General features: G+C 47.6%; 8 protein-coding genes across 8 annotated transcripts; 4 read left to right on the forward strand and 4 right to left on the reverse strand.

The window, feature by feature from the left end:
* Positions 1-437: 437 nt before the first annotated feature.
* On the forward strand, positions 438-3,601 carry LKRSDH (saccharopine dehydrogenase; the record flags this gene model as incomplete). The annotated part of the gene is made up of 4 exons (XM_002179298.1): positions 438-1,685; positions 1,874-2,576; positions 2,619-3,062; positions 3,110-3,601. The coding sequence occupies exons 1-4, from the start codon at positions 1,276-1,278 to the stop codon at positions 3,599-3,601; spliced, it is 2,049 nt and encodes a 682-aa protein (XP_002179334.1). The 5' UTR covers positions 438-1,275.
* Positions 3,602-3,644: 43 nt separating this feature from the next.
* On the reverse strand, positions 3,645-5,951 carry PHATRDRAFT_26975 (predicted protein). The gene is made up of 3 exons (XM_002179522.1): positions 4,812-5,951; positions 4,380-4,739; positions 3,645-4,343 (listed from the first exon to the last, which is right to left on the reverse strand). The coding sequence occupies exons 1-3, from the start codon at positions 5,886-5,888 to the stop codon at positions 3,675-3,677; spliced, it is 2,106 nt and encodes a 701-aa protein (XP_002179558.1). The 5' UTR covers positions 5,889-5,951; the 3' UTR covers positions 3,645-3,674.
* Positions 5,952-6,244: 293 nt separating this feature from the next.
* PHATRDRAFT_45381 (predicted protein) lies at positions 6,245-7,659 on the forward strand (the record flags this gene model as incomplete). The annotated part of the gene is made up of 2 exons (XM_002179299.1): positions 6,245-6,499; positions 6,545-7,659. The coding sequence occupies exons 1-2, from the start codon at positions 6,259-6,261 to the stop codon at positions 7,657-7,659; spliced, it is 1,356 nt and encodes a 451-aa protein (XP_002179335.1). The 5' UTR covers positions 6,245-6,258.
* Positions 7,660-8,084: 425 nt separating this feature from the next.
* PHATRDRAFT_26980 (predicted protein) lies at positions 8,085-10,182 on the forward strand. Its single transcript, XM_002179300.1, has 2 exons — positions 8,085-8,177; positions 8,441-10,182. Exons 1-2 carry the CDS (start codon positions 8,151-8,153, stop codon positions 10,067-10,069), a joined length of 1,656 nt encoding a protein of 551 aa, XP_002179336.1. The 5' UTR covers positions 8,085-8,150; the 3' UTR covers positions 10,070-10,182.
* A 4,841-nt stretch (positions 10,183-15,023) lies between these two features.
* PHATRDRAFT_11720 (predicted protein) lies at positions 15,024-15,230 on the reverse strand (the record flags this gene model as incomplete). Its single annotated transcript, XM_002179523.1, has 1 exon — positions 15,024-15,230. A coding segment is annotated over one exon (207 nt), but the record flags the coding sequence as incomplete, so codon positions are not given.
* A 2,334-nt stretch (positions 15,231-17,564) lies between these two features.
* On the forward strand, positions 17,565-19,241 carry PHATRDRAFT_45384 (predicted protein). The gene has a single exon (XM_002179301.1). It carries the CDS (start codon positions 17,613-17,615, stop codon positions 19,188-19,190), a length of 1,578 nt encoding a protein of 525 aa, XP_002179337.1. The 5' UTR covers positions 17,565-17,612; the 3' UTR covers positions 19,191-19,241.
* Positions 19,242-19,503: 262 nt separating this feature from the next.
* PHATRDRAFT_45385 (predicted protein) lies at positions 19,504-21,071 on the reverse strand. Its single transcript, XM_002179524.1, has one exon. The coding sequence runs from the start codon at positions 20,966-20,968 to the stop codon at positions 19,580-19,582; it is 1,389 nt and encodes a 462-aa protein (XP_002179560.1). The 5' UTR covers positions 20,969-21,071; the 3' UTR covers positions 19,504-19,579.
* A 576-nt stretch (positions 21,072-21,647) lies between these two features.
* PHATRDRAFT_45386 (predicted protein) lies at positions 21,648-23,046 on the reverse strand (the record flags this gene model as incomplete). The annotated part of the gene is made up of 2 exons (XM_002179525.1): positions 21,697-23,046; positions 21,648-21,668 (listed from the first exon to the last, which is right to left on the reverse strand). The coding sequence occupies exons 1-2, from the start codon at positions 23,038-23,040 to the stop codon at positions 21,648-21,650; spliced, it is 1,365 nt and encodes a 454-aa protein (XP_002179561.1). The 5' UTR covers positions 23,041-23,046.
* Positions 23,047-23,153: the final 107 nt, after the last annotated feature.

The following is a 23,153-nucleotide window of genomic DNA, read 5'->3' on the forward strand; positions in this document are numbered from 1 at the left end:
TAACCCTATACTTGCGTCACGCGCGAGCCCATTCTTCGCCTTTATTTGTGCTCGCTTAATTTGCGGCGATGCGCCGCAATCGTGTCCAACGATCCGCGTTCCGACGCGTTTTTCACGAGTCATTCGAAAAAAAAATCCAGTGCCGGTTCAGCTGACGTGGTGGTCTGATCGCGATCGATGTGGCCATCGTTCGAAAGTCGTCCGAGCCCTAAGATTTTCCAATTTCCTGTTCCGAAAGCGGGTTTGTCGCTCCAATAACATTCTGGACTCTCCATTCCCTATTCCAGCGCTCGTTGGGCTACCTACTACTAGTACAGTAGCACATACCATATATGGCCACACGCAATCACAGTCACCTCGCAATATCACTGCCAATCTACATCCCGCACCTTCAACCCCTTTTTCGAGACAATACCCAACTGTCCTCCACTCTTATTCCTATACTTGGCCAGACATTCGGGGTACGGTTCCACACCATGTCCATGCGCGAGTACTCCACTATCCTGCGAGAAGCCGGATTGACCACTCCTGGTCCCGATGGAGCCGCCGACAAACTGCAAATCGAGCATGTATTCGTCGTGACGCTCGGTGAAAATCTCGAAAGGATGGTCCACAAACTAGTCGATACCACCTTGCTCCTCTCCCTCAATTTGATACGCGCACTCAAAGTTCTCTCGTACGCATCATCTGCATTTCTTCTCCTTTACGGGACCTCGAAACTCATCCAAGCCATCCAGGGGAATGCGAGCAGTCCTGGGAGTACTACCGACCCCAAAACTCTGTAGTTGGAAGAGCTACCCAAAGGAGTCTCTCCACGGGGTCGGCACTCTCTCGACACGGTCGCAGAATATATCTCTTTCGTGAAACATCGTGGCCCTTTGACGTACAACATACGAACGTACAAAATGGAGATGGGTGAGATTCGTTCGTGTCTTTCGAGTGGGGGATTGGCACCAATCGTGGAAAGGAGACAACCCAATCAACCTGTGTTTGCATCCTTCTCTTCCGTTCCGGTTGGTCTCAGTGGAGGGGAGGCGGGACGAGTTGGATTGATTTCTTTCCCAAATATCACAAAAGTTGCCTTTTTATCGCCCAAAAACGACAGCTAATGCTAGAAACAAGTGTCGCCACATACAACACCGGTTTCTCTTTACCGCGCTGAGTCTGCAAATTGGCCTTTCTGTAAATCCTTCATTGACAGTGAGATTAACTGTGTGGCCACCTGTTTCATGCAATGCAGTTATTCTCCGCATCGGAACTCCAACATCCTCAAAGATGCAAGACTTGTCGTCCTTACGTGTACATCATACAGTATCGTGCCTGCGAGGATACCTTCGACATTGTCGGGATCAAAGGATTCGCCACTCCACCACGTCCACAAAAGCTCACCCTTGCATGATTATTGGGATTTTGCGGGAATCCTATAACGTTTGGGAACGCCGAGCACCACTCACTCCCGATAACGTACAAGTACTCCTGTCTAGCAATCCCGGTCGCTCGCGCATCCTCGTACAACCTAGTCGTCGCCGGGTCTTTCAAGATCTAGAATATCGCAAATCCGGTGCCGTTGTCACGGAAAGCCTGAAATTGCCGATTGCACCACGGATCATGGAATATCAGTGTTGGCAGTGGACATTTTGCCGACAGAGTTCCCTCGGGAAAGTAGTCAACACTTTGGACAAGAAGTGATAAAACTTGCTCAGGAAATGGTAAATACCACGACAAAGCAGGATTTTAGTATACAGGGTCTAGATACGACGTTGATTTCGGCCCCGTTGGTAGGTTGCTTTGGTAACCTTAGCAATTTTCAGCGACAGTCAAAAAAGGGCTCCTCAACATAGTGTACTTTTATTTCTTTCTGTCTTTTCGGTAGGCTGAGGCGTGCATCGCAAAGATCGATGGAACGCTTGAGCAAGGATTCCGCTATCTTAAAAAGAGCACCAACAGCACAGATGTCCGCAAAATATTCAATCGTGCTTCTATTGGAAGGCCACTTGTTTGATTCGGGTTTTATCAACCAAGTCCTGGACGTGATTAAAGGAAATGGCTGTGCAATAGAATTTCAAGAATGCACCTTTCCGACACAATCTGCTGAACGGAAGAGCGCAAAATCGCTGGTCATACTCAGTATACCGGGATCCGATGCAGCTGCCCTCGGAAAAGTTGAATCCAAAATTCACATTCTTGCACAAGTAATTGAAAAGGCGGAAGCAACAATCACCAGAGTGGATCACCAAAGGATGGATGACAACTTCACGCAAACACTGGTGAACGTGGAAGTGCCCAACATTTCCAAGAGAATTCTTGTATTAGGGGCTGGTATGGTTTCCAAAAGTGTGGTTGACCTTTTGGGCCGGTCGGCGAATCAAGAAATCACCGTGGCCAGTGAGAACCACGAGGAAGCCCGCCTTACAGCAGCCTTCTCTAAGCATGATCGCCACGTTGGCCTTGGTGTGGTCAATGATGTCAAGCGTCTCTCTGATCATATTGAAAGCGCTGATAAAGTAGTTAGTTTATTACCGCCCCCGATGCACTTTCAAGTGGCGCTGGACTGCATCAAGCACAAAACTGATCTTGTGACAGCAAGCTACGAAACTTAAGATATGCACCGGATAAAGGGCCGAGCCAAGGAGGCTGGTGTTATTATACTGAATGAAAGTGGATTAGATCCTGGGCTTGATCACATGAGTGCGATGAAAAAAATCGATGATATATTATCTCGGGGTGGCCGTGTCACGGTGTTCGCAAGTGTGTGCGGAGGACTGCCGTCTCCGGAAGCAGCTGACAATCCTCTGAAGTACAAATTTAGCTGGAGTCCAAAGGGTGTAATACAGACCAGTCAAAGCGATGCTCGGTATCGATGGGAGGGTCAGGTCCTTCAAGTACATGGGAGCGATTTGCTCGCTGCTGCGGCTCCTTTCCTCCATGCATGGCCCAAACTTGGACTGGAATGCTTGCCGAACCGTGACTCGCTTCGCTACGAACATATATACAACATCGGAGGCGCTAAAGCTACATTGCGATATCGAGGTTTCTCAAGCTGCTCTTATGGGCTTTTTTGCGTCAACCGAAGATTTACGGAGGTGATTGGCATACAAATGTAGAGCAGCTTCGTGATCAACGTGGTGGCTCTCTGAATGTGGAAGACTTTATACTGGCATGCGTTGCCGACAATTTTGACGAGGCTGTGGCTGTCTTGGATACTTTGATTTGGCTTGGGGTTCTACCAGGACACATTCCGGTGTCTGGCAGCAACATCGTGGAAGCCTTCTTCAATTTTTTGGAAGACAAACTGCGGTACAAAGAAAGCGAAAGCGATATGGTCCTTATGCACCACATAATCGAGGCCTCTTTTGAACGAGCCAGAAGCGAGCGCCACCTCGCCAGTCCGCAAGTTTTTGGAGAGGAAGGTATTTCCGCCATGGCAAAGTGCGTTGGCTACACTACAGCATCATCAGCTGGGCTGATTCTTAGCTTTGCATTAGATGATCTGCTCGGCCTTCTCCTTCCGACATCACCACGTGTTTATGAGCCTGTCCTTGCGGCGAAGAAGGAATCGCCTTCCACGAAACGTGCACATCAGATCAGGCAAACGAGATAGCACCGTGATGAGTTTGCGACTTTAGAGCACGAATATCCAATTTGCCTTTTTATAATTGAACAGCTAGAATATACTACGTAACGACTTCCTCCTTCGTACTAAGCACAGTCTCAATAGTAAGATCTCGGATAACATAGTGAGAGTCGTCCTCCGAGTCATACCCTCCCAACAGGGCAATGTACTCGGCACGCTGCTTTCGTCGGATAGCCCGGTTTCGAGCGAGAAGTTCACGGATCTTTGCGCGTTCGGAACGCTTTCCCTTGGTCTCTTCCAAGTACAGAGCACGCTGTCGTTCCCGATCCGCCTTATCAAACTGTTCTTCGTACTTTTTGAGATTTTTCTTGACTTTGCGAATCTCTGGCTTGGACAAAAGACGTTCGCGAGGACGCCATAGAAATTGGTAAAATGTCTCGAACGATTGTTGATACAACTGCTTCCCTTGAAAACTCCAGATAATGTACCCGTTATCCATAGCAAATTTGAAATGTCCACCTTCGATTGGCTGTGACACAACAGTAGCAACACTTCGACCGTCGGGATCCCAAATAACCTGGTTGGATCGATAATGTTCCTTCACTACTAGCGACTTGCTATCAACGTCGTAGAACTCAAGAGTACCAGATGCAGTATCACCGAGACTCGCCAAAATAATATTCGAACCAGCCGGGCTCCAAAAGATGACGTTGCATTGCTTCCCCTCCAAAGTTTCGATCTTGTTGAGTTCCGGAACGTACGTAAATTGCTTTGTTTGCCCACCCTTCTTGTTCGTGGATAATACGCTTTCTCGTTTCATCATGTCGTAAAACGAAACGTTTACCTTGGATGCACTCGGATTCTCGGCATGAATCATGGCAAAACGAGAACCTCGCGGTTCAAAGGATAAGGCCATGACGGCGTCTTTGGTATCGAGCATTTCAACTGGCACGCCGGGTTCGTTCAAGCGAAACAGCTCAATATTGTTGTACAGAGTTTTCTTACTCTTAGTATGCCGAGTAACCTTGACAGCTAAGTAATCGCCCTGTTCCTGCCAGACCATGTTGCAGCGTGAAACATTGAAGAGATTCTTTTGACGAAGTTTCTTTCGGCTCGGAATTTCGATAACATCCACGTGTGCCGGAGAATTCTCAGCTTCGGGGGCCTGTGTAGAAGCAAAAGCCGTTAGCGAACATCAATCTAGTTCAAGCAGCGCAGATGATGTTATCACACGTACCCAGTAGACCAAAACGTTGGCTTTAGGACTCCACTGGAATTCACAAATTCCTTCGGCTGCCAGACTCCGTTTGTCGAGCAATCGCATGCCTGGCGTTTCAAAGATGGAAATGAGACCGTCGCCCATTCGAGCAAGATATTGATCGTCGTGGCTCCACAGAAAGGGAGGTGGCGGTATATCGGTTGCTACACCGTCGGGGAAGAGCGGAAAGGTCCGTAGCAACTTGCCCGTCGGAATATGGTAAACTTTAATGGCCCCCGGATCGGTTGGATCATCGTTATTCGTCAAGATGTAATTTTCTTCCGGCGAAAAGACAATGTGCTTGACGCCCGGAGCGACAAATCGTCCCGACTTTTCGTAGTTTTCCCCGCTCCAAAGAATGACACCACGGTCGGGGACAAGTGTTGCTAGGTAAGATCCGCATGGACTCCAGTGACAGTAAAACTCGCACCACTGCACTCCGGCTTCCTTCTCGCGAGCACCATCGTAGTCGAGTATGGGATCGTTCCTACCATCAAACCAGTTGACAACGGTCTCCTTGCCGTGTCGAATAACGAAAGAGTCACGTTGGTTAGGATCTTCGAGCCAGGACATGGCGTTGGGTTTTTCTTGAAAAGGAGTAGGTTGCGGTTCCTGGAACTCTTTCACGTCCAAATCTTTCAATTGTTCCGCGCGAGCGTACAACGTGACGGACAAGGAATGATTTTTGTCAAACTTGTAACCCTGCAAGACTTCCACTGCGTTTTTGGCTTCTTCCTTGGTAGTATACTCAGCGAAGCAAAACCCCATGGTAGTGTCGTTGTCTTTGTCGTGCGGCATCAAAACGCCGGTGAAGCCCGTCTCCGGATTTTCTACCAGCGTGCCAATGCGGGATACGAGCTTCATGACGACTTTGGTCAGTTTATCCATCTTGGACTCTCCGACTTTGGGCAAATTGGTGATGATCACGGCCGATTCGAAGGATTCCCGTAACTGTGGGTAATCCGGTTGCGGATCGAGTGGCGTATCGCTAAAGTAGCCGTCCAATTCTTCGGCTTCGGCCGCTAATTCATCTTCTCTGCTTTGTTCAGTCGCCATCGTGCAGGCTCTTGTAAGACAGTAAAGAGCGCTCGTTGTTTGGTTCTTTCCGGCAACGTGTCGATCCTTGACTGTGAGCTACAGGTCCATCGTCCCCATCCCAATTCCGTGTGGTTTTGGTTTTGGGGTCCATGGCCGCCCAAAATCGAAAGTACAGCCGCTCGTATATGATCTAATCAGGATAGATAGACAGACGGTCTCTACGAGTCTCTGGTTACCCTACCCTAGTATGCCATTGTAGCACTATTTTAAGCCCACAAAGTTAGGGAACATATCATGTCAAAGTATCTGCAAAGTTTTCTTTCGGATGCACAAGTTCCTCTGAGATCCCTCCTCGCTCCAGAAAGGAAATGAAGGAAACTCACTGTCCATGCCGCCAGCCTTGCTGGATCGACACATGGCAATGAATCTCTTCGGAAAAAGATATTCCTTGGTTTGGTCACTGTCGATGGCAGCCGTTGATACGAAAGCTTACGTGTCCGAGAACGTATGGACACACCATCATCGATGTGCTCGGCTCTCTTCCAAGAAGGGCAGTCGAAACATTATGAACGAGGCAGCCTCACACAAAATCGGACACAGAAATTCTGTTCCCGCCTACTCATTGGCAGGTGCGTTTGTCACCAGATGGAAGCGAGGATGCAATACTCATGCAGACTGTTGTAGTCTAGAACTCATTCCCATTACCAAGAATCGACAGACATCGTATCTCGATCCAGATTATACGCATTCAGCGGGATCCCAAGCCTGGGCGGCTTTGCACGAACGTTTTACAGATAAGCAGGCCCGTGATGCGCTTTTTCAGCCCGAAATTGTTCTACAGTGTCGCGAGGTTGGGCACAGGAGCCTCCGTGTATCACTTTCCAACAAAACCGTTGACTGTGAAATGGATATTGCTTTGGTTGGTGTTTTGGCGCGTGTACTTGTCCAATGGACATTGGAACCAGACGGTGGCAAACCTACTGGCCAATCATGGACCATTACTCTTACTATGGAAGAATCCAGTCTGACTTTGGTAAACGGAGTGGACGACGAAAATATGAAGGAATTGTTCGCTAAGTACCTGGACCTATCCAGCTCAAGTGTCGAAATTGTAGAAATGATGGACCGGGACGGCAAGATACTTGGAAAAGTCCCACGAAATCTTGTGCATGAATATAATTTGCTGCATCGAGGCGTCGGCGTTTTCATTACACGTGACGTGCCCCTCCAGCTCCCGATCCACGGTGCGAGAAACTCCAGTCCAAGTCCAACTCACCAACCCGACTTGTATTGCCATCGCCGAACCTCTACCAAACGGATTTTTCCTGATCTCTACGATATGTTTGTCGGTGGCGTTGCCCTGGCTGGAGAAGATTCCCGCAGGACTGCGTTGCGCGAAGTCGGCGAGGAATTGGGGCTCGCGCAAGGGAACATTGGCGATGAGGCCATCTTAACGTGCGTCGTTTGTACGGGATACAACCGATGCGTCGTGGATCTATATTGCTATGTAATGAACACAATGGCCGAAAGGGTATCGTGGCAAGCGGAAGAAGTGGCGTGGGGGGATTTTGTTCCTTTCAACGCTGTTCAAGCGTCAGTCGATTTATCGATTCAACGATTAGTATCCGACGGATCTTGGCCCGGACGCTATCCACCAATCCAATCGAGCTATAATGGTGTCTTTCCCAAAGACGAATTTTCATCGATCAGAAATTGGGACTCCTGGGACTACGTTCCCGACGGCTTGCTCGTTTGGGAAGCGTGGTTGCGCTACCTGAAAGAGGATTGAATGAGACCAAGCAGTTGCTGTAAAAACGGAAAAGGTGTGGATTAGGCTAGGGGTTACGCTTCCGTTACGGATGCAAGCTATGGTAGAGAGAACTGAACAATCATCCGCAAACTATTTATGACCAATACGCGACAACACTAGGAAGTATCCGCAAGGTCCCAAGTGTAAGTACGGGTCGTAGTCACGGCTGGGGCTGCAACTTGGTATGGCGCATCCTCTCTGTTTGTCATTGCAATCCAGAAGCGTCAAACCGTCGTCCGCAAACCTGCACTGCGTAGAGCCAAAATACTAACTGTAATTAGCGGTAGACTAGCAGTGGCCGTCTGTGTCGGTCCGTCCAGAGCATCGTCCTATCCGGTTTGCGGGAGACGATCGAGGTTGTCCCCACTCCTTCTCCATGGTATCCCCTCATTTACAGGAACTGTCTCGTCTTTGCTGTTAAGACGCACCAAATCGTGTACGCTTGTTGTTCTCTGACTGATTGAAGTACAATGAATAACGCAGCGGCCTCAGGACTGGTACGTGTTCCGCAGGTTGTCGGCTAGTCGTGTAGGTCGCGAACGTTCCGTTTGGTGCGGGTTTATCCGTTTCGTCGTTGAGTGCGTTGTGGGTTTGCGCCTTGATTTGCCTGATGCAAGTATTCCAAAAATAGAATCTTCCGTGTTGCTGGCACATGTCATCAAGCCCTGGAAAAAAATTTAACTCCAAAAGTGTACCTTTGCAATAGATTTGCACAAACGTTCGCACACACCCTCATTGTTGAGATTTTCATTGTCTGCAGTTTCTCGGGGGTACCCGCGAATCGGGCGAAGACGTCCGCGTTGGGAACGTGACAGCCGCAATTGCGGTTGCCAACGTTGTAAAGTCGAGTTTGGGACCCGTCGGTTTAGATAAAATGCTCGTGGACGACATTGGGGATGTTACGATTACCAACGATGGTGCGACTATTTTGGCTCAGCTCGAAGTCGAGCATCCCGCGGCGCGCCTTTTGGTGGATCTGGCACAGCTCCAGGATAAAGAGGTTGGTGACGGAACGACGTCGGTTGTCATTATCGCCGCGGAGCTTTTGCGAAGAGGAAACGATCTCGTGAAAAATGGAATTCATCCCACTACCATTCTCTCGGGTTATCGTTCTGCGTTAAAGGCCGCGGTGGCTTACATCAAAAGCACTATGGTGGTACCGGTATCCAAGCTGTCGGACGAGCACCTTTTGCAAGCTGCTCGCACCTCCATGTCCAGCAAACTCATCGGCAAGGAAGGAGACTTTTTTGCACAGCTTGCTGTCGATGCCGTCAAGAGTGTAGCTACGATAAGTCCCTCCGACGGCAAGGCCAAGTACCCCCTGTCGGCTATCCACATCCTCAAGGCACACGGCAAGTCAAGCTTGGATTCACACCTTATGCAAGGTGGTTTTGCCCTCCTGGGCACTCGAGCTTCCCAAGGTATGCCCTCGACGATTGATCCTGCTGACGGTGAATCCGATGTCAAAATTGCCATGTTGGACATGAACTTGCAGCGTCACCGCATGGCAATGGGCGTACAGATCCAAATCACGGATCCCAAAGAAGTCGAAAACATCAAGAAACGGGAGCTCGACATTACCAAGGAAAAAATTCAAAAAATTCTGCAAACGGGAGCCAAGGTCGTCCTCACCACCAAGGGTATCGACGACACGTGTATGAAATACTTTGTCGAAGCAGGTGCTCTGTGCGCAAGGCGGTGCAACAAGGAGGACTTGAAGCGCTTGGCCAAGGCAACCGGCGGTAAGCTAGTTGTCACCCTGGCCGACATGGAGGGTGAAGAGTCCTTTGATGTGGACTCGCTTGGTAAATGTACGTCGGCTGCTGAAGTCCGTGTAGGCGACGGCGAGATGCTACATTTTTATGGTTGCAAAGGGGCCGGGGCATCCACGATAGTACTGCGAGGAGCGAACGAATACATGCTAGATGAAATGGATCGGGCCTTGCACGATGCGCTTTGCGTCGTTAAAAGAATGCTCGAGTCGTCTACCCTGGTTCCAGGTGGTGGAGCTGTGGAAGCGGCCCTATCCGTATATTTGGAGCAATTTGCGGAAACACTGGAAACACGAGAGCAATTGGCTATCCAAGAGTTTGCCGACGCATTGTTGGTGATTCCCAAAACTCTCGCTGTCAATGCGGCGAAAGACAGCTCCGAACTTGTCGCCAAGCTTCGGGCGGTTCATGCCAAGCACCAGAAAGCTGAGAACCCCACGGATACCGATTATCAAAATTTTGGACTGGATCTAATAAATGGTGAAATTCGCAACAATCTTTTGGCCGGTGTTGTGGAGCCCGCGATGTCAAAGATCAAATCCTTACGCTTTGCCACCGAAGCTGCGATAACGATTCTACGTATTGACGACCGCATCACAGTGTCGGAACAAGGATAACCTAATGGCTAAAAAAGATGAAGAGATCCAGCAGCGTATACATTTCCACCATTTTGCTAAATGGTTGTCCATTTCGACGGCACGGTCATAAAGTAGCGCTCCATTGCATTTGTAAATCTTGCCTTGTAAAGAGGCGGCTGAATAATCGTAGGTGCTTCGCTGCCCACAACCATTGGCAGGCTTTTGCCGACACGTTCCATCTGTTTCAAAATGTCATACTGCCGCATAAAGTCTATAATCCCAACGACAAGCTCCATGTTATCTTCGTCAACCCCAACTAAAATCGAGTAGTCCAGAACATTAATGATGGACAAGAATAGTGTATCCTTTTGATGGGAGAAAGGGAACAGCTTTTGAGACATCTTTTTAAACAATTGGAGTGAACACGATTACAATGACCACCTACATTGAGAATACTCATTTGGAAGACTGCTTTCGCTCGATCCGTCATTGGCATTGGTCTTCCCATTGTGTATTCAAGAAAGTCGCCGTCCAAAAGGGTCGCTCCTGAGCCAGCTTCCAAAGCGGCGTTACGATCATAGGATTTTCGATCATCGGTACCTGCTGAGCCTCGAGAATCTCGACTGCCATCGTCCCACATTCCAGGTCCATTCTTGCTCCTTCCGTTTGACGGTTCCGACATTTGAGATGGAGTTTCGGGTAATGCTTCTCCCTTCACTTTCTGTATCTGCGCCGCGAAACGACCGCGTAGCGAGCCTTTCAGGTCGAACGTTTTTGTGATTTTTCGATTGTAGAAAATGTTCTGCATCACAGCAACTTGCTCCATTGTACGCTTCCCTGTTATACGATTGTGAACACCGATTTGGTACACGCCAACAATTTTGCAGAGGACCGTCGGCCTGCGGGGAATAAGCGCAGTGAGTGAGCAACGATAGCCTTGTCTGTCCGTCCAGCACATAGGATTGACTTACAACCCGTGAAAAAAAGCTTTGGAGAGATACTCGAAGTACGCTGGCGCACAGTCCAGAAACATTTGCAGTTCTGTTCTTGATATGCATTTTATCACAAAGCGGTCATCGGATGTACGCGCGAAACTAGCTCCACTCTTACCACCACTCGCCGCCCAGGAAGCCGCTGATGAAAGGCTCTCGACGTAGCTCTGCTCCACATCTATCACCGATGGTTGAGAGCTTGATAATGGCTTCGACGATTCGGCAAGGAACACTTGCCGAACTGCTTGGAACTGAGTTGCCCAATAAGATGTGCAAACAAATTTGCATGCCAAATCCCCTTTTTCACCAAAATCGCGGAACGTGTGTTTTATATGCGATTTATTTCTCACAAGCATTTGTCGCTCAATGCTCTTCGCAACGTCGTCGTGATTTTGTGCCAACTCTGCGGAATTTGACTGTGACTTAGAGAGCTGGGACTTTGTCGTTTGAAAGTCTTTGGCAACAATCTTGCTAGGAACCTCACCATTTCCGGAGCCGTTTTTGACTGGAATATTCGGTAATCCCGTGGGCTGCATTTTGGACAGGCTCTTGAACTGTTTCGCATACTCGCCGGAAGCAAGTGAGTACGCTATGATAGTGCTCCATTGATCGTCAAGCACAGGTACAACAAGACCATCCACTCCGGGTGCGAGTCTAGGTCGCCCTTCACCGAAAATGCCCAGATCGACAACGTACGGATCCGACTCGCGTCCACCACGGTTGAAAAAGCGGTTTATAGCTGACTTGACAGCACCACCAGCTGTAGATCTGGGTGGAGCGGATAAAGACGAATCCTGGCCAGCACGAGTGTTATCGAAAGCAAAACGTTTTGTCCCCAACGATTTCGTAGGGCGAACATGAGTGCCGCGATCCGATCCGGTGCTAGATGTTTTTGAAGCGTTAAGTCGTCGTCTCGAAGCCAGGACATCAGCGTCGACGTCGATCGATAAGTCGGGATCGTCAAACTCGTCGTCATAGTCGTCGTCTAGCTCCATAGTACTGTCTCTTGGCACCACTGGTAGGACTTGAGTAATATCCGTCACGTTGTATCGAGCATAATGATCGTTGAGTTGCCGAAGACGATTCATACTTTCCGTAAGCTCTTCATTGTGTTGATCACTGACACCAGCCACAACGCTGGGCCCTATGACTCCGTCGTGTCGACTTGACGATGACGAAGCAAGCTTCCTCATTGCAGAAATTGCTTGCCCGGTAATGCTGAGCTTTTCATTCCAGGCTGACATTAAAGTGAACAAGTATCTTCGGGCAAACCACGGAAAGCGGAAGTGAGCTTCATCGACAATCCATTCTCTCCGACATTCGTCAGATACTGAGGCAATTTTCTCCTGTAGAGTCTTTGCTGCATGGTCTACTTCCGACCCAATTGAATTTAGCTCAGACAAAACCGTTTGCAAATGCTCTGGCCGATTCACTGCTGAATGAAACAGTGACCGGGCTTCACGAGAAACCTTGTCGATATGTTTATCAAATTTGACAAAGAGAAGAGATGATGCCCTTGAGACAATTTCCATCCGTCGAATTGCCTCTTGCTGATGAAACCTCAAGTCCAAAGGCAAATTTGACCGCACAAAAACATTGAAAGGCTTCACTTCCTCGAATACAAATCGGGCCGCAAGTTTTCCACATCCAAAATAAAGTACAGCGCAAGATTGCAGTGGACAAGAACAATTGTACTGCTGAGCATTCAGTATCGCATCTCGATTGTAAAAGAATACTTCTAGGAACTTTCCGAACGAAAACTTCCAGGTATTGTCGCTGATGTAAACCAGCGGTGTAACGACCTTTTTGCAATGCTTACAATATGTCCAGGTCGCAATATGCTGGTCGATATCATCTTGCTCCTCATCTTCAACCGATTTTGTTTCGTCAATCTGTACAGCTCTTGATTCAAAAGGCGATTCGGGTATCGGATGTTCCAGTTCTTCTACCTATAACGCCGAGAACGTGATAAAGTGAGAGTAGTACGGCCTCCTTCCTCTTCTTTCTATATCCAATCGTACCATAATATTGAGAAGGGCATTGTTGTGTACGAAAGAAAGCGAGTGATCAAGAACTGAGCGCTTGCAGTTTGCGTTTTGGCACTTCAAACTCAAGTTAAAACAAGAATCCCGCAAAAACTGTCCAAGAGCAACGTCTTGGAGAGAGTAATAGCATATCCCTTTTACTTCTGCCGGACAGCATTGGGACTTCTCGGTCATCCAAATTGATGTAATCAATATCGATTGATGATCTAAAGCAGTGATTTTGGAGTCGACCGACGATGGTGAATCACTATTCCCTCCATTCCAAGGTCGAATCGTGCGCCCGTTCGACGGCTTACCATAGTCCACGCAGAGGGAAGAACTGTATGTGAATGAATCAGTCAATTCAAAGTTAGGTCGGATGCTAGCACACCGCTCCCTCAAATAACTCGTCTCTAGCCTCAAATTGTAAGCCACATTAATGAGGAAGCGGAGCACAACTTTCACCTGTTTAAGGGCTGAGCGGCTTGAACCGCGGATAGCGACTGTACAGCCTAAACTCTTTGGGCAACCTTCTAACATGATGAACGTGCGTGCGACACCCCGTTTCGCTAGACCTGACTTAACAGCCTCGGCTCCATCCAGTACTCCATCTCCCAAACGTCTGGCAGTCAAAGCGGCCTGGCGGTCTTGGAGACTCAGTCTGGGATCGGCTAGCTGAGCTCCAATTGACCGCCTGGTAGAGCTGATCGAACCTGACGTACCCTTCTCTGATTCTTCACCACACGATGAAGCCTCAATTGGAGCTGCATGGTCGTTGTCAACCCAAGTCTCGCTGTCACGGAATGTGACGAGTCGAAATCGGCGACAGGAACCCAAAACGTTTGTCCCGAACTGGTTCATCACGTGATCCGTACTCGAAATAACGGTTGAGCCAGTCTGTCGCGATATCCGAGCAAGCAAGCTGGCTTTGACATGCTGGACTAACACGACGCCATTACTGAGAAAAAGCTCCTGTGCCAATCGACTTACCGACCGTCCCACAAGCACAAGGTCTGGATTGAGTTTAAGAATCTTTGCAACCAAAATTTCCATATATTTTTTCTCCTGTTCGAATAAAGTCTCAAGCGAAGCGATCCTATTTTCAGTCCGTGTGAATTCGATACTGCCACTTAGTAGCATTATACGAGGATTTTCGATCTCTCTTGCCATCTGCTTGTGACTGACTGTCTTTCGAAACAATATTCCTGACAGATACGCAGAGTCTTCGTAAGATCCACCGGGAATCACCTTGATCTTACAGTAGGGACGGATATCCAAAAGGTCTCCTTTTTTCACATTCGGATCTACTGTCGAACAGCAATGAGTTGCTAGGGATAAAAGCTGATTGACCCAGTTTCGTTCGAGATCGTAGCTGTCGTCTGGTTTATATGAAAACTCCTTACAAAGGATTGGAGCATGCGAGCGCAATAAATTCGCAGCCATTTGTTCAAGATGGTTAGCAGCAATGACACCCAAACCACGGCTTCGCTTTGCCGCAATGTCCTCCATCTCAGTACTGGTGTCAGTCTCTTGCACCCTTAATATGTTCGTTTCAGCAGCCACAGGTAAAAATTGGAGATTAGCAGTGTGGTCGAGAATATCTGTTTCGGTACATCCACTTGCACTTTTATTTTCCACGCGCAACACAGCATTCTTACGCTCATAAAAATCTTTTTCTTCCAGATCATTCAAATCTTGTTGCTGTTTAGCAGTTGTTGATGAAAGATTCGGTTCGAGAACTAATCGCTTCCGCGATAAGTTGCCTAGCACGGAATTCTGCACGGTTCCATCAGGGCTCTTCATTTGCTCCGTCAGCATCCCAGGAGATGATTGAGCTCGACTCAAAGCTGAGATCTGAGGGGAATCGAAAACATCCACTGCGCCGTGCTTCGGCGAACGATGATTTACGATTCGAATCCCTGAATCTCTCGATTCATCAGGTTCATTGGATTCAAATTCAACAACACCTCCTGTTTCATTGACCTGATCAAAACACATTTGACAAACACGAATAGTTGACTTTGACTTTTGCGACTCTACAAAGAAAGCCGAGCACGAGTTGCAAAAGACTTGTCCACAAAGTCGACAATGATGACGCCTTCGAAAAACAGTAAACTGCATATCGCATGAATAGCATTGCTTACACAATTGATCGGGCATCCAGTGCTGTCGACTGCTGTCAAAGCGTTCTGCCTGGCGAGGTGGAGTTGCTTGGTGCGAGAAGATTGTGCGGCTTAAATATTGACGAGAAACAGGCAAATCAGAACCAACTCGCGATTCATCTGTAAGTCTAGTTTTGACGGTACCGTCACCCCAAACGGCAGTCTGAGTAGAGTAGCTGATAGCGGCTCGCGTCTGAAGCCTCTTGCTGTTGTCCATACTCTGCGTTGGACTTACAGAACATCCGTGGAACCCTGCTTGTAGAGCTGCAGCCGGACGTGCGCGACGTGCATTTCTCCACAGGATCTGTTCATCGTAGTCCCATGGGTCTGGTTTCGGAAGAATACATCTCTTCTCAGTGTCCTTTCCAACGTTGCGCCGCGCAAGTTGATTTGGAGGCCTCATGCGATCTATATCTAATGCTGATTCAGTCCCCTGGCTTGCCAGATAGTCGTCGGACCGGGAAGCCGTATTCGTCGACAGAGATTCCTCTCTGATACTCGCGCCATTGTACAAACCCAAACTCAGCCAATCTTGTGTCGTCTGCGTTTTGCTTCCGTATACAGGAAACTGTGATAGTAGCCTGTCGGCTCGCTCATCTTCGTTGGTACACGAAAGCATTGCAGGCTCGCCATCCCAAAGAAGGTGTAGGTTGTCAATGCTATCGTCGCTTGTCTTCCTTTCTGTACCATTTGAGGAGGGCCCTATGTCACCGGCGGTCGATACTTGTGGAAGCCGATTCCACGACGAAAACCAAGGCTTGTTGGCAATCATCCTTTTGTAGCTACGAGAGATGAAAGGTTTTTTATCTCCAGTTTACAGTTACCTATTCTCTTTCCAATGTAAAGCTCGGCTTGATTCACAGTGAGTAGTCGTGTCCAAAGTGATCGGCGGCGGGCCAACCGAATGTCTGCGACGACAACAAGCGTACTTCGCAGTGTATTAATGATGTCCTAATAGGAATAGGATATTGTGAACGATGTCCTACTAGAAATAAGGTACTGGATTTGTTTCACCTAACTGTAACCTATGCGTCGTTTGTCAAATTTATGGCAAGGTATCAATCGTCAAGTTCCTTTCAAAACAGCACAAAAACGAGGATTACGTTAGCGAGTTGATTGATTGTCTAGGCGTTCCAAAAACAAAATCGGCTGGAGGTCCAGGACATTAACTGTACACCAACTACTCCTAAAGGCAACACCCATCACGGAGCAGAGCACAGATAACCATGATGCAAGTTAATTTCCGCAGCTACATCCTCCAAGCGCGGACAAGACTACATACATCGGAATCGTAAATTTGATGAAAACACTATTCTAAGTGTCAAGGATTTTTTTATGGCTTCGTCGACTGGACTTCGATTTATGCGCCTTTCCCATCGTAGCGTCTAGACTGATTTTCGGGGTTTGTTGGTTGGAATATCCGAATATGGATGAGGTCGCATCCAACCCACCGGGTGAGCCAGTAGAGCCACGGCAAATGAGAGGATCACTGCGCCAGTCATATAAACAAAGTGTTCATTGTAAAGGTAAGCACCAAAAGGCAATAAAAGCAGCAAGCAACTGGCAAAATTTAATGCCATCGACTTGAAGTCGTGTTGTGTTTTGACTGCCAACAAAAGAGTTTCGGAAAGCAATTTGTGAGTACGGAGACTTTTCACGAAATAGGCCTCAGCAGTCTGTGGCGATGTCGATTGCATCGTTCTGAAAGCTGTCATATGTCAAAATCAAGCGCAACCTAGCGCCTTTTACGTACAGTACGCATCCTTCTTTTGAGTCGATGACATGGTTCCAATAATATGCCTATGCTGAGGATCAAGAGTGCTCGCTACCAGGTACCAACAGGAGAATGAGTTCTTGTTTACATTAGCGACACTTTACAAAAGTGATGCTGAAAGTCGAACGAGACAACATCATCAGAAAAGTTGACATTGGTAGTGACGGACAGTGAGACATCGAGTGTTACTTCTTCTCGTGTTTTTACATTTACAGTCAGCGCTGGGTTTCACAGTCAAATTTATGTCCGACCCTAACCTAACCCGTAGATATTACAATTCGACGAACGTCACATTCACATGTAAGCGAACAAAATACTACCTATTCTGTTATTTCCATTGGTGAGAGCAAATCGCATGAGGCGTGTCCATATCCTGGTCGGTTACTGTTGACGGTAAAAAGGATTTTTTTGCTGACGTACATTCCATACTCCTTTTCACCCATCGGGTCTGTCCGAGAACACTGCCCAAACTATTCTCGATGCAGAGTGAGATGTGTGGGATTTTTCCTAGCAGTACGGTTTTCTTGACAGTGACTTCTTTTCCGCTTGCTGTAGAGTTTCTATACCTTTTCACACTCGCCATTTCAATCCAATGAAAAAAGGAAAACGGATGACGGATACGGTCATGGAATGAGAGATTTACACTCCCATGGCATGATGGTTTTCGCAAGCGGAGCCTACCGTTGCGTTCCTCTTATTTTGCTTGGATGTTTGGTTGCTTCATTCAAGATGGGTTGTCGAGCATTCACCAATATTCCATCGCCATCTATCGGCTTTCATTCTCGGAAATCTTCGTCACTGCTAAAGTTGATAACCGAGAGTTCACGATCGTCCTCCTCGATGCCTTACGGACCCCCCTCAAACTCCACGGCTGAAGTCTCTGATCCTCTACCCAACACCAGCAGCAGTTCTACAACCCCAGAAAAACCAAAAGAAACGGAGCTTCACAAGCGCACTTTGTACAAAATTCTTGGAGCAAGTCCAGAAGACTCTCGCGACGAATTAAAGAAGCGTTACGTGGCTCTTGCGAAACTTTCGCATCCCGATGCCGTTCTTAATAATAGCAGTAACGTTGACAGTTCGCACCTTGATTTCACGGAAATTGCGGCCGCTTGGCGAATTCTTTCAAATCCCAAACAGCGAAAAAGATACGACAGGTCTCTGCAGGCGGAGCAGTTTAGTCAAGATGTCCAGGTATGGGCAGGGAATCTCAGCAAACAAGCGGCACCGGCAGCAAAGATGTTCGGAAACATAGCCCTTCCGTTTCTCCGTAAAACAACCGCTGCAACCCTTGCTAGCGTACAAGCAGCGGCAAACGACTTGATTCGAAAAGAAGAGAAGACAGAGTCCAAGGACCTTACGGAAGCCTTTAAGTCAGCCATGGAAGCTGCACGTCGTGCCGGCCGCTATGTGGATAGCATGGAGTTGTTGGAAAAGAGCGACTTATTGGAGTCTCGTGCGCTAGAAGAATCTCAACAAGCCGTAGAACTTGAGCAGAAACTTTTGGACATTACCGAACGTCGTCTGACAATGGCTCTTCACACTCCAGGCTCAGGGCTCACTTCCGTGGAAGCCATGATTATATGGGACGACTTCAACCATACTGTAGGTGGTCGACTATCAGCATGGGACAGAGCGTTGTTGAAGCACACTATCGAATACGAAATCCACGAGCTTCAGCAAGCGGAAATGACATTCGTTGAAACCCAAGAAGCAGATTCGGAGGCACAAAAGCAGTATCAACTGAGCGTCCAGGCACGATTGAAAGCCCATCAGGAGTTAGTTGATGCAGAACAAGCTGAGCAAGAAGCCCGGCGCATTCTTGCTGCCTCAGAGCAACGCGTTCTCAAATCAAAGCTTGATCTAGAAGACGTTGTACGTGGGCTTGCTCACGCGGAGGCGAATGCCAAAAAGATTGATTATGAAATGGAACGTCGATCGCTTGACCTTGTGAAACAATCCGAAAAGGTTCGCAATGCTCTTCGGGCCAAAGAAAAGGAAGTATGTAGTATCAAGGGGTTACCGGTCGATGATTTCGCAGTAGATCAGGTTAGCGCAGAGCGGTTGCAAGAGCTGAAAGAATTGCGACGAGAAGAACGATTGCTCGCACAAAACTCGGCAAGATTCGAAAGCAAAGCAGCCAGACTTTTATCCCGAGCCAGCAAACTTAAGATTCGAGCAGAAGAGTTAGATAAGTTGCGAGAATAGCTTTAGAAGCTATGCTCAATTTTACCGTTAGCAATCCATACTTGATGTTGATTGATTTTACCAATTTCTCTTTGATACCTCTTTATGTGTTGAGGAGCTGCGTTTCAATAGAGTTATTGTCACATAAGCTACGTTGCCACCTATAGTGGGTTCTGCCTTCTCTGGCAAGCCATGAAAAAATAAACAGGGAAATGAATATTCTTTTCTAGTTTCTTTACCTTTCATGTTTGACCAAACAAACAATCCTGTCTTTGTACAGACACACTAAAAGATTGACACCGTCTATTGACTTTCAAAGACAGCACTAGATGATGAAGTCCTGTCTTGTTCCTAAAACGGGAGACACAAATACATCAGAGATGATTTCATACTCAGTGATTAAACTGCCATTATTCATCCATGAGTCTCGGAATCAAATTGACCTTGGGAGAGGCACTGAACCAAAGATAGTCAGCTACTTTAGTCTGGTAAGCTAGTGTATCTGGACCGGTGCCAATTTCTAGTCGTAGATACCGACTGGCGGAAAGCGTTTCTCTTGCAGTCGGATTTAGTAGAATCGTCGTAACGGCGTTCATACCAACCTGATTCGAAGGACCACTGAAATGTGCACAAACTCGCGGAATTCGGCCATTGTAGCCACCGAGGTACCGAAGATCTGGTGTGGGGGCTACTGCGAGGACGAGTGAGTCCAAATTTTGTGTTCCGTACTTGGCCATGACGGTAGCGCCAGCTTCGTGTACCAATATACGTTCGGCGAAAAAGGCCCCTGCCGTATCCTTGTCGTTGAGTGGCTGAAAATCCTTGAACAGCGAACGATCCGTATAGAGTTTGAACCTAGGTTCGTTTGTCAGAGAAATAAAACCTTCTGGATCAACCACATATTGCGATCGGCGATTCGGGTCTACAAATTGGATTCCACGATCCCGAACTGTCGCAATATCTTCGGCTTCTGGGGCCATTGCGATCAGATCCAAAGAATTCTGGCGAGACAGCTGTAATATTGGTTGATACAGCCTGATAATTTCTTCGCTCACTCCTGTTCTCGACAAGGTATTAGCGAGATCCGCCTCCGATCCTCCGTTGACGTACTGATCCAGAGACGCTTGTGCGGAGAAGGGCGCAAACCAAAGAGCGACAGCCGTCTTCTTGCCTTTGCGGGGTTGAATTACTGCCTGAACCAAGCTCGTAGCAAGCTCAACATCCGTTACCGTGGTATCGCTTGGAAGACCGAGACAAACAAACGACGAATATCCCGGCCCTCCCCGGACATTATCGTTTTGAGAACCTTTCACGGAAGAAAATGCGTCGATGGTTCCAAAAACAGCTTTGTTCAGCATATTGTTCAGATTAACCGTATCGATGAGAACAGCTTCTTTGTTTGTTCCTGAGCCTTGCCCTAGTCCTTTAAGAATCGAAGCTTCCTTTCGATTGTTGAAAGAGAGCAGTGTTGGGGGGATTGTGGAGTCCACGAGATACGCAGTCGGTCGTATTCCGGGTACGTACACCGACGGTGGGTTGTTCGCCGCTCCGGAACGGAGTGGAGATATTGCCGTGGCGGAAGTCAGTGCAAAAGAGGCCAGTATGCCACGGCGAGTGTTTTCGCTGGCTTTTTCCTCTTCGTTGCAGCCCTGGCTTGCCTTTGCGGATCCTGTAACTGCTCGGGAATGAACCATGGGTGTCGCTTGCAAGGGCTGAAAGGCTCCGATTCGAGGAATGGACACTGAAAGCCACCCAAGTATTCCAAGATAGACAGCGTCCATCATAGAATTCCTCCTCATATGCTCTCGGAGACTGCTCTGTTATGGTTCCTACTGTCTATTCTTTACAGTTCGTAGAACATAAACTGAATTTGGATCTGAAAGGCAGGATGGCATGCCGCTCCCCGCGGCGTCAGAGGAAAATGCCAACGACTGGCAAGATGGGTCTCCTCTATATTCACAGTCAGCTAGTGTCTATTCTACTGTGCAAACTCCTCAATTGAGCAGGATTTTTCCTCAATTGAGGGGAGCAAAAAACGGACGGAAAGCAAGACCGTAGTGTGTACAATATGTACCGGGGGCTACTAGAACAAAACCAAAAACTAAGGTACACTTTGAACTCCTATACCTAATACAAATTATGGTCGAAAATAAAAGAACATACATAAACCTGTACTTCAGTGGGTGAATAAACTCAAGGCCTTTGCATGCAACTCAAGTACGTAAAAGTGGAAATTAACGGGTTACAGACCGTGTACATTATGCATGTGACGTACGTAGCACATCTTGCCTTTCTTTGTACCGCAAATCCACACCTCTTTCCCCCCTATACTCTCATCCAAACATTGAGAACAACAGGATGTAGTCTTTTGTGTACACACACAACATTGACCCTGTAGCAGATAGTTCGTTTCAGTTCCGTCTTTTTGTTTTCTTGTTGCTGTTTTGATGACACCAATAAATCGCAATCCTACTCTCATCAATTCCTCTGCTGCAACCACTGAAGCAAAGTAGCTATCTGCACATACAATGCGGTCAGACATTGTCCATGGCTGTACAAGATACTTGAGAATCATTGTACCATGAAGAGTTTCTCTGTGACGCTCTCCATTAAGTGCTTCTTCTGCTGCTGTCTTTACCAACCTTAGCCGAAGCATGATGCTGCTGCGACCGCAAGCAGTGTTATGAATCTCACACCCGTTCTCCGGCTTTCTATCAATTGCAACATACATGGGGAGTCCATGATTTATCCAATGGCCACCCTGTCCATACCACCGTGATATTGATTCGTCGACGCAAAGTAGATCAGATGGTCTGAACCGATTTTCACGGTGAGCATTAAATTGCTGAACAAAGCCATCTACCATAGTCCACCGAACGCTTTCATTCCCCATTTCAGCAGACAAATGATCAGCTCGTTTGGTCCAGCGAAGGCACTGCCACACTTTGTCAAATCTTTCCCGAGACATCCCAGTCCTACCAAAAGCTGGAGCCGGCACATACTTTGAGGTGCTCCTTGTCGACCAAAGGCTTGCCCTTGCCGAAAACTCGAAGCGTGTGGCAAGGATTAATACACCAAAGAACTTTAACATCTCTCCATTTGATATTTCTTTTTGACCCATAGAAGAAAGAACTTTACTTGTCTCATCTGACATTGTATTGAGGGTTGTAGTTGGAAACATCATTAGAAAGTAATCCAGACAAGAAACGGATCTTCGTGAATCAGTACCTTGACCAAAAATTTCACCAACAGTATTTTTAACACCCCACGGCCGGAAGGAGACCTCTCCATTCATTTGACATTTAGTTGCATTGCTGTCGTTATACCAGAATGTTCCGTGGGCATCCGCATCGGGCGCTACATCTCGGTCCGTGGGTTGATCTTCAGAGTCCAACCCAGTATTTTCATCTCCATTGTTGTTACCCGTCACTTGAGCTAATCCTGGATGGATATCCATAGGTATGGGGGGTATAGGAGTGTACGGAATGGGAGTTTGTGTCTCCTTGGGATAATCAGAGTGTGCTTCCTCTCGCGGAAGCAAAGATAACGATGCTTGGTCAAGGTTTGATATTTCACAATTGCGATTGGTGATATTAAGCGCAGAAGGCGCAAATAATTTCACTCTTCGAATATTCAATGTTTTCACCCTGAAAGTTCCTCCCCCGAGATAATATTGTGCCTTTATGTTGGTTGTCGACCGATTGGTTCGAAAGCCTGGAGTCACCAGCACTTCTGAAATCACTCCTTGCACCATTTTTGAATTCCACAAGGCACCATATCTACGACGACATTCGGCTTCGCAGGTGACAGCAGTGGCCTTAGTTTCGACCCAACTACCCACTTCTCTCCGGGGATCATTTCTGGTTGTCATGGTTATTTTATTGTAGAGTTGTAACAACCTTAATAGTCAAACAAATGCTCAAGATGGGCAAGCAGAACACGTTTAAAGGTTTTTAAAAAATTGAAAAAATTACTAAATTTTTC

This window comes from Phaeodactylum tricornutum, chromosome 6, assembly GCF_000150955.2.
Source record: "Phaeodactylum tricornutum CCAP 1055/1 chromosome 6, whole genome shotgun sequence".
Classification (NCBI taxonomy): Eukaryota; Bacillariophyta; class Bacillariophyceae; order Surirellales; family Neidiaceae; genus Phaeodactylum; species Phaeodactylum tricornutum.

Excerpts from the sequence above, each read along its gene's own strand:
- PHATRDRAFT_26975 (XM_002179522.1), bottom strand. The coding sequence starts at position 5,888 with ATGGCGACTGAACAAAGCAGAGAAGATGAATTAGCGGCCGAAGCCGAA. Across the intron at positions 4,740-4,811 it reads CCAACGTTTTGGTCTACTGG|GCCCCCGAAGCTGAGAATTC; the intron begins GTACGTGTGATA and ends GCTTCTACACAG. Across the intron at positions 4,344-4,379 it reads ACATGATGAAACGAGAAAGC|CAATTTACGTACGTTCCGGA; the intron begins GTATTATCCACG and ends GGGCAAACAAAG.
- PHATRDRAFT_26980 (XM_002179300.1), top strand. The coding sequence starts at position 8,151 with ATGAATAACGCAGCGGCCTCAGGACTG. Across the intron at positions 8,178-8,440 it reads ACGCAGCGGCCTCAGGACTG|TTTCTCGGGGGTACCCGCGA; the intron begins GTACGTGTTCCG and ends CATTGTCTGCAG.
- PHATRDRAFT_45384 (XM_002179301.1), top strand. The coding sequence starts at position 17,613 with ATGAGAGATTTACACTCCCATGGCATGATGGTTTTCGCAAGCGGAGCC.
- PHATRDRAFT_45385 (XM_002179524.1), bottom strand. The coding sequence starts at position 20,968 with ATGAGGAGGAATTCTATGATGGACGCTGTCTATCTTGGAATACTTGGG.